General features: G+C 34.9%; 1 protein-coding gene across 1 annotated transcript; it reads right to left on the bottom strand.

Moving 5' to 3' along the window:
* Positions 1 to 2,358: 2,358 nt before the first annotated feature.
* Positions 2,359 to 5,691, bottom strand: LOC137731106 (probable 6-phosphogluconolactonase 1). The gene is made up of 4 exons (XM_068470187.1): positions 5,620 to 5,691; positions 4,907 to 5,098; positions 4,687 to 4,822; positions 2,359 to 3,177 (listed from the first exon to the last, which is right to left on the bottom strand). The coding sequence occupies exons 2-4, from the start codon at positions 5,074 to 5,076 to the stop codon at positions 2,683 to 2,685; spliced, it is 801 nt and encodes a 266-aa protein (XP_068326288.1). The 5' UTR covers positions 5,077 to 5,098; positions 5,620 to 5,691; the 3' UTR covers positions 2,359 to 2,682.
* Between the last annotated feature and the right edge of the window lie 4,767 nt (positions 5,692 to 10,458).

A 10,458-nucleotide genomic window follows, 5' to 3' on the forward strand; every position in this document is an offset into this window, starting at 1 on the left:
GAGGCCTTTTGGGAGCTCACTGGCTTCGGGTTCCGTAGGAACTCCGAAGTTAAGCGAGAAGGGGGCTAGAGCAATCCCATGATGGGTGACCCACTGGGAAGTTGCTCGTGAGTTCCCAAAAACAAAACCGTGAGGGAATGGTAAGCCCAAAGCGGACAATATCATGCTACGGTGGTGGAGCGGGCCCGGGAAGTGATCCGCCCCGGGCCTGGATGTGACAGAAACTCGGTCTTGGCATTTGCCGGAGGGTTGCGCAGCAATTATTTTGGAGTATTTGGACCCATCAGAGATTTATAAATTGGCAAAGCTGAATCGGGCGTTTCGCGGCGATGATTCTGAGTTTTGTTTCTTCTTTTCTATTTGGGTGCCGAGAAAGTGTGGGAAAATTGGGAAAGTTAGATTCTTTGAATTGAATTGTATCATTGTGGTGTGGGTTTGATTGGTTTCTATGTTTTCTCATTTATCGAATTTCGTTTTCAATTTTTGTTTAGCCCAACCTTGGGAAGGAGGTGGAGATAAAGGAAGAGATGGCGGCGGTGGGGTGGTGAAGGAAGGTTGGGGGGGGATGGGTGGGAAGGGTGGGAAGAGTTTCTGGGTTTTGGGGATGCAGGTGTCCAGAGAGAAAGAAGAGAGAGATGCGAGAGAGAGTGTGAATCCTACAATTTTATATAAAAAATAAATTTATTTTTAATTTTATAATATTTAATTATTTTTTAATCCAGTTGGATTAGTGAGTGGACCCTGTTTCTAGTCACGTCAGCACTGAACAGAAAAATTAACAGAAAAACTGACGGAAGTCTGATATTGTCACAAATTCTTAAGTTGAGATATGACATTGTCATTTTTAAAAGATTAGGTATGAAAGTATCGTTTGATCCATAGTTGAGGTAATTTTGTGTAATTTTTGTTGTTGTTGGGCTTGTATTTAGGTAGTGGACTACCCTTTGGGCTCTCTTTTTCCTTGTACTTACCTTTTTTTTAATGAAAGTAAATTAGTTTGACAAAAAAAAAAAAAAAAAAAAACAGTAATTATATTTATACATGTAAGTATTGAAGTCAGTTCCAAAATGTGAACAGGGTTATCAGAATTTAAAGGACATTGAAAACATTTGCCTTGCTTGTTTAATTATTGTGTTTTTACTTTTTAGTCACTAATGTAATATTTTAAGGACATTGAGAAAAATTTTGAACCATCTTAATCTTATCCAACTATAGTGAATGATTCCCACACGCTTCAATGTCTCTATATAGAAAAAGATTGGATATGCCAGGTCGTTTTCATGTTATTAATTAGGAGTGGTTGAGCGGTAGGTGAACAAGAGTACGATATCAAAACTTTTTAGGCCTTTTTTGGTAGACCGAGTGAGATTGAGCTTTAGGACATGATTAGATTGAAAGGAACATATAAATCAAGATTTCTAACTCATGTGTTAGGACATGTTAGATAACACACTTTATTGTGGATTCATAATCCATCATATACTGTCTATCTTACATTTCAACACAACAAACAACAGACTGAATTGAAGTATATTTTAATTTTAATTGGTCACAATTTATCCCAACTAACTCAACAAACAGAGATGCGGTGTTGATGACAATGATTTTCTTAGACGCGGTGTCTAGGAGATCGAGAATGTATTTAAACTAGCTTGGTCTTTGAACGTATGAAATTGTTTAGTGTACTTAGCACACTGAACGATACACCAGGTGAGACTCATAATTTAAGTATTAAAAAACTCAGGAGGTGGTAACCCACACGTATAACCAAATTTTGCTTAGTCTCACCCACCTATATTCTCAACCCACCAATCATTACATGTTTCCACATAACCAGCCGAATTCCAGAAAAGGTTAAACTTTTTCCTTTGGAGAACTTAGTTGGTGAACTGATCTGAACGCAGATCTTGAGCTTCAATTTTTAAAGCAAGAAAACCTCCTTTGACCTTGTGCATTTCCTTTGTGTTCAAGATTAAGATGAGCTTAAGAGTAACTAAAAGCAATATAATCATTGGTGTGGGACCCTATTTTAAAGAAATTGATAATAATAAAATGCATCTTATGGTCCAATTTCATATTAAAATCACACTTCACCTTCTTACTCCGATTTCAAGTAAGGAATCGGTCAATAACCACTTCGTTTTCATTGTTTTTAAAACCGAAAACCAAAAAGCTGATATTTTTTCAAACTTTGGCTTGGTTTTAACGTTTTTTTTTAACTTAAAAACAGCTAATAAACAAGTTTTCAGTTTTCAAAAAAATGAAAAACTAAAAATTGAAACGGTTATCATCAGACCCTAAACATGTCATATTTTCTTTTGTCACAAAAGATATTGAGGGAGGACAAACAACCTCAAATGTAATGATAAACGCTTTTAACTACTAAATGGAAACCATCCATGAGAAAAACATCATCCAACGTTTGAGTCTTTCCAATTAGCAAAGTAAAACCAGAAAAATGACTTTTGAATTAAAGTCCCCAAATTTATTGACCTGTTCTTATAAAAGGATTATCACACTTCTCCAAACCCCACTAAACGAGAGAGGAAGGCAAGGCAAAACAGGGGAAATTAACCCAAAAGCTTGAACAAAAGGTGACTAATGGCGAAAGTGATCGAATCACAGGCATCGAATCCTTCCGGTAAATGCAAAACATACACTTAGACACGAAGGGATTCGATCCTATGCGGAGACTTGAGTACCGTCATCAAGTTTTGAGGCAGCTGCCTTGTCCAAAAACCACACCAACTTCCCTTTCAGTGGCTGGACAATTGCAGCCGGCACTGGAGGGAGGTCAGATCCCATGTCGTCGACTGCCATGTGCGCAGCCTCTGCTTTGCTGTCACCTGTTGCGACTATCGCCACATTGGATGCCGAGTTGATGACTGGCAGAGTGAACGTGATTCTCTCGGGTGGAGGTTTGGGGGAGTCAGTTATAAAAGTTACCCATTCATCTTTCTTCTCCAGCACCGAGTGGTTAGGGAATAGTGAGGCGACGTGCCCATCAGGACCCATTCCCAGGAGGATTAGGTCAAACTTGGGGCAGTCACTTATATCAGACACGCTGATCACACGAGATTTCACTAACTGGCGAATGACAAACTCATAGTCATCAGCAGCCTCCTCTGCTGACACTGAATCATTAATAGAATGCACATGACTGGGAATTATAGGTACCTGCAAACATGAAATAAAAATGAGCATGGGAAAACCGAATACAGATGGGCGATGAAAGCTTTCAGTTCCAATATACTAACAAATGGATATTAATGTGTTTCCGAAACTTTGGGAAAATACATGAACACAAAGTGAATGACGACATTCAATCACATTCACCGGCAACAAGATTGTCATAAGTTTGAGTGCTTCTCTAATACTAAAATGATACTACGTGCACAAACTAGCATATTTTACATTCAGTAAGAGTCCCGATAGCCATGAACGAAAAATCTATAGCTTGATTAACTAATTGCTGATTGCATATTAGAAGATCTTCATGCTGTTGTGAAGAGATGTTCATGAGATAGCCATATGTGAAGTCAACAAGTGAGTAATAGTTTGTCCAATACCAGTTGAAATAGAAAAAAATCATTACTGCCAATGGCGGAACTCATCACATCATGTAATTAAAATATGGAAAATCATGAAAAATAGAAGATCATAACTCAAAGAGGAACAAAAAAACATACATCTCAGTAAATACTTTGTTTAAAAGGAAAGTTCACTGAAGTGGCTATGAGATAGGTTCATGGTGTTTAAGATGCAATAAATGACGGAGAAACAACCAACATAATCTGCAGCAGTGATCCTCCTTTTACTAAAAGCCAACTTTATCCGCAAGAATTGTTAAAGTTGAACATGTGCACCAGAAGATGGCTGCAATATATAAGGTGGTTCCGATGATGACACAGAAACTTAGCGAAACTACAGAAATCAGCAACAGCTAGTAAATTTCTTATACAAGAAACTTGACTATTTAGGGGGTGTATTAAATTGGGAATTTGAGAGATTTTAATGGATTTTTACGGAGTTTTAGAGATTCTATGTAAAATTTTGATTCAATTCCCTCGAAATCTCATGGGAAGAGGCGAGATTTGTGGATGCTTAAAATACACTACAAAATCTGTCTAATTCCTTCTAATTCCTCAATTTTTCCAAATTCTCTAAATTCTAATTCTAATTGAATACACCTGGAATTCTATAAACTTCTTTAAAATTCTAATTGAATACATCCGGATTTCTAAGAATTTTAATAAACTATCTTAAAATCCTGATTGAATACGCATTGAATTTCAGAGAATCACTTAAATCCTAATCGAATACCCCTAGATTCATTAAAAGAATTAAAATCCCTCAAAATCTCAATTGAATACACCCCCCTTAATATGATAAGCAGTTTAGATCCAGTACACAATTGTCGCGTACTAAATCACAGTCACCTCGTCGTCATGTAAAGAGGTAAAACACAGAACGGATCAAAATAATAATGCTAATATCTATCCTTTTATTCGAAGTTCATCCTGTCATTTGGCTTTCCGAAAGAGAGAAAGACCGGAAGAAGAAAGCATCATGCTCAAAGCAAGACAAGCAATCTCTATTACATTTCTTTGACTCAATTACTTCAAGAACAAAATACAGCCTGCACAGTCTGAGAGGGTAAAAAAGACGGAAGAATATCATACAAACCTTGGACAAAAGGCGATCTTTCGCAAGCTTGTAGTTGCTATCGACATGACTTTTCGCCACAACACGCTCGTCTGCCCAAAATATATACCATTTGGCCCAATCTACAGTCTTGTTATAAGGAGCTTCACACAGTTTCCTGTTTTCCCACCATCACAAGTTACGTATTAACACAAAAGTCAAAGCACATGAAAAAGGGGATGTGGAAGGGAAAGCATGATACCCCATTAAGCCAATGAGAGAACCACCAGATAATGCAATTGCAAAGACGCCGCGCTCCTTCACGGATGCCTCTGATAGCTCAGCAATGTAGTCTGCCAAATCAGTGCTCAGCTCATCCAAACTTTCATGAATCCTCAACTCTCTATCTTTTCGAACCCCGGAAATTGCCATGCTTCCAACAAGTTCAACACCACTATTTCCACACAAAAAAAAAAAGATCAAATTTAGAAGGAAAAAAAAATATAGAGCAAACACAATATTTATTTTTTGGTCAAATAGGAATACGAGGCAAAATTGCAGCTCATGAACTTTGGATAGGGGGTTAAAAATCTGTATCACTCAAATTCTACAAATTCATAATTCCAGCGGATTTTATACAAAATCCGGACTCATCGAACATAATTACTGATTATTAATTAAAAATTAATCACTGTGCTGTTGGAGTCTCTTAATTGAGTTCAATACTGCGATAAAACCAAGGGGTATGCTGATCATAATCCAAAGATCAAAACCCAAGAAATAAAGATACTAATTTTATCATTTTTACAGTAAAAGCAAGCAAACCCAGATCATAAAACAATCAAAACTCAAATCCCATCACAGCAAACAACTCAGAAAACACAAGAAATACAGAATGCCATGCAATCTGAGATTAAGGAAACTGCAGAAAATAGCAGTGCAGAAAGAATAAAGAAAGAAGAAGCAGATGCTTACAGAGGGGGAGGAAGAAGAAGGAAGGAGGAGGGAGAGGTGGCAGAGAAGCAAGAAACTGACGAAGGTGGAAGATGGGAATCTATACCAATTTGTTTATATATAATATATTTATAGTATTTCATCACATTACTCAAAAATTAATTTTACTAATTATTTATAAACAATTAAAAAAAAAAAAAAAAAAGCTGCAGTAGAAGTTGAGAAGGAATAAGGAATTTACCTTCTGGTTTTGCACGTGCATCCAATCATCTGGACAAAACACATACACGAAATCAACTCTCTCTCTTCAAACAAAGTAAACGGATAAAATCACTGACTGAAGATAAAAGGTGAAAAATAAACTCCCTCTACAGATGAAGAGAAAATCCTCTACCCTATATTCTCTGCTAAATGGAAGGAAGAGACAAAACAAAAAAAAAAAAACAAAAAAAAAGGAAACATTAAAAACTTGAGTATAGATATCCGACCACGTTATTTAGAAGGTATCTGTAACAAAGATACATAATTTTTTTGGTAGTCTTACTGATAGTAATTTTGTCTTCAAAAGCTAATAGCCAACATAACATTTTCTCATTGTATTTAAATGAGTGGTATTATCCGCACATCTCTTTACTTTTCACACAATTTTCTTAATTTTTTGGCCATTGGACCGAATGATTGAAGAAAATCAAACAACAAAATTAACAAAAAAAAATGTGTGGAAGGTTAAAAACATGTGTGTAGATAGCACCATCGTATCCAAATATCCAATTATGGTGGTGGGATTTTATCTATGCCAACATTACCAACCTCACCATTTACTCCATGCTAGCACATCATTTTTCCTTAATATGTAATTTCCAAACTATTTTTGGCTTTAAACCCATTGCTAAAACTATTTGAAATAAGAACCATAAATTTGAAATTTCTAATATGAATTAATTTAATAATATCTTTAGAAAGGTTGGTGAAATTTAATTTCTTACTAGTTTGTTTACTAGTAATATCTCTAGTTTTATTTCTACTGTGGCCCAAAGAAAAGGGTTTTATTTCTATCTTCCCCTTCATGAATCATTTTTTTTCTTGATTCATTTTCTGTTTGCCTGCATGACTTTGAATTTCTTCTTGTTTGTCGCTGCAAAAGCAACTATTTGTATACTTTTTATAGAGTATTGAGCATGTCAATCAAATCACACTATTAGATTATCACTTAACTAATAATCCAATTGGTTGAAAACTTTATTAAAAAAAATTCAATTAATTGTATTATAACATTTGATGTATTGAGCCGTATTCCCGACACACTAAAAAAAAATTTCGTACCCATCACCTCCATGATCTTAAATAATGCATTGTGAGAATACATATACGTCCTATTTCTATGGGCACCCACGGTGAGAAAACAAATCAAATCACAGTTGTTGATCAACTATTGGAAATTTGAGAAACCCAACCTAGATCAATGAGGGGTTGTCTTTAACTTGCCGCTCCTTTTCAGAGCTTGAATTCCTTTCACTTCAAAGTGCTCGTGGAAAGCATTTTTATCTTGAAAAAAAAATTAAAGAAGACAGCCTAATCATGTATCTGATTAAGTCATTTTCACAAACACATAAAAATCTACTGTATTTTAATTATACTTAATCTCACGCTAATTTTATCATATGTAAAATATGTCCTGATCAAACAATCTGTAATCATATAAAGATAAAAGCTTTAAGTCATGTTTCATGTTGTTTATACTTTAAGTATCATCATGTTAGCCATCATTGACTCCAATTTTTACTCGGAGTAGGATTTTTTCCCTTCAAATTTCCTCTCCCTCCCTCCTCTCTTACTTTTTTCATTTTCTTTCTTTCTTTCTCTATAAAGAAAATCAACACAAGATATTAACTCATTTTAATCGTGATCATTCAAATAGAAATAGATTAAAAAAAAAAGCGAATTTTGAAACAAAGAAAATCCTACTTTTTTTTTTTTTTCCAACCTCCACCACCACATCCACATAAATTAGTGACACAAAACATACAATGGAAATGATGATACAGATCAAAGAGTGGTTTGGAATCTCTCACACTCAATCAAAAACAGAAAAACAGTGGGAAAAGAAGTTCCCCAAGTAAAATGTGTGTCCTAAAAAACAACAAATCAAAATCAAAGCCCCACCACATCATGACAAATCAAAGACTTCCTTCCTCCGTTTCGAAAGATGATCCTCTTTGTGAGAATTATATGAATTCTCAAATCGTAGTCCTCCAATGTATGATTGAACAGACATGATTTACGGATCTTTAGAATTTTTATAAAAAGAATTTGAAAATGATCATTACAAAGAAAATTCGGAAAAAATCCTCATTACTCTCCTATACCTATATGTGTATATATACCCCAGTAGACAGTAGAGTTTCAGAGAATCTTAGCATTATCAAAGCCTGACACACTGATGGGGTCCTTACAATGTTTACTCCTTTTGGGGAGAAGCAGGCAACCATGAACCATGGCCTTCATGGCTTGGGTGACATCATTCCATTCACCCTCTCTTCAGTCTCTTCCTTCCATTGATTCCCAATTTGAGCCATTTTACCCAACGGGACTCAGACGGATGGGGTACACATCACGGCAGCATCTCGGTTGAATAATATAATCCAAGAGGATCCTCGCCGGATTTAGAAGATCTTCTAATCATATTAGTTCATCGTACATCGTACGGTCTAAAATTATTATAAATTTTTTTATTTAAAATTGAATACAAACAGTACTTGATAAAAAATGACCGTACGATATACGATAAACAGATGTGATTGGAGGATCCGGTCAGATCCTCTCTCTAATATAATGTCTTCTAAAGCATAACTAATGCATAATGGTTTGTTATTGAACTGATACACTGCAATAACGGTATATCTATCTGTATAAATTAATACTTCACCTTAGCACGTATCCTTTCAATTATTAGAAAAATGAAGGCATTTTTGAAAAATTAATACTTTTATGTTTTATTAAATTGTTAATGATGCCTCCGAGTTGATCAAGTTTCATTCCTTAATGGAAAATTAATAATCCTTAATTAGAGTTAATTAGACTTCTTCCATTTTGTACTCCTCCTTGACAATTATTGAACCATTGAATAGGTGTATGACAAAATTGACCATACAACCATTAATTCATCACAAACCATCGATCCATATGTTGCAATCGATCTAAACAAATTATTATAATTTGGTGGTCCTGAAGTAAATCCTCTACATTAAGAGCAATTAGTATCCCCAAACCATTATTTTTGCGTAAATATTGTTTCTCAAAAGCCACTTAGTACTATAGTCTAATAATATTCTTATTTACTTATAACTGAGAGGTCTTTAGTTCGATTCTCGTCAAAGGTAAATTCGAACTAACATTGTGCAGTTTAACCCATTCTTTCAACCCCTTAGATAATTAGTGGTCTAAATTGATCCCACAAGTCTTTTTTAATGTAGTTCAAAATTCTCTATGTTTCTTCGTATGCTATGTTTTTGTATCATATGCCTTGGTTAAAATAGCATGTTGTACAAATTAATTGCCTCAAATATTTCAAAGGGTTTCCAAGTTCACAAGGAACTATACAGGAGAAGAGAGATCCTTTTAGATAAACGGTAAGATAATCTAAATATAGCTTTCCAAAATTGTAAATTTTATCATTTGAAATATTCAAACTTGAGTGCAGAACAAACTCGAAGAAACAAAGTATTTTAAGTGAGTTTAAAATTTTGCAATTTGTCAAAAAGCCAACAGAATACACTTAAATTGGCCGTTGAAATGGTTGATAATTATGAAGTCTATATTTTTCTGAGAAAAATTAAGATGAAGCAGTAACGTGTGGGGATGTAATTGCCTTCACCAAAATTTTGCTTTCCCACCTTTGAAAGTAATATTTCGTATTGCCAAATGGTATCCTTGATTATTATACACCATTAGTAAAATACACCCTTTACACTAATGGTTGAAGACGTGAACTGAAGACTTATAGATGCTTTGGTTGAAATATGCGACTACGAGACAGATGCTCAGGGAAAAAAGGGTAGAGAAAGACCTAGAAACACTTGAAACTTTAAGAAAAGATATGAAGGTTTTTGGAGCTAACGTAAGAAGTGGTGCAAAACCTAGTGCATGGACGTTATAGAATTCATACAGCTGACCTCATATGGTGGGATAAGATTTGGTTGTTGTTGTAGTAGTAGTAAAATACAGCTATTTAATCAGAAAACAAATTAGTAGTCTAACAAGTTGTATATATGTTATTATTATTTATATATTAATCATTGTGTGCAAAATTATTCTAACTTGGAGTTGTTCAAATTTCAACCAAATACGTAGTTAAAATGCTAAAACAATTGGGCAAGATTTAGTGTTGAGCCAAAGCAGCCTCGAACTTGAGCAAACTATACACGCAAACAAAACTATCAGGACGAGATTCAAACTCCGGCGTATAAAGGGAGCAAATTTGCTATAACGAGCATAATTAGGCCCGTGTTTGCATGTTTATGACATTAATTGTTAGATTATGCTTGACACATGTTTGGTCTTAGCTAAGAAAAGAAACCCATCAATCTGAAAATAGTTAGTTTGCCAAATCTCAGTGGTGAACTAAAAAGGGAATTGGTTTATTGTTATATTTAGAAAGACTTTTTCGTTTGAGGATTCTTTGGTTTCATTTTGTTGATTTATTTCAGTGTTTTTGGGCAATTTGTGATTAAGGATAGTTTAGTTTCTCCTACCTTGTACATGTGTTGTCTAATCTGAGATTAAGATCTACCCTCTCTCTCTCTCTCTCTCTCTCTCTCTCTCTCTCTCTCTCTCTCTCTCTACACACACATATACATATAT

The sequence above is a fragment of the Pyrus communis genome, chromosome 4, assembly GCF_963583255.1.
Source record: "Pyrus communis chromosome 4, drPyrComm1.1, whole genome shotgun sequence".
NCBI classification, from domain to species: Eukaryota; Viridiplantae; Streptophyta; class Magnoliopsida; order Rosales; family Rosaceae; genus Pyrus; species Pyrus communis.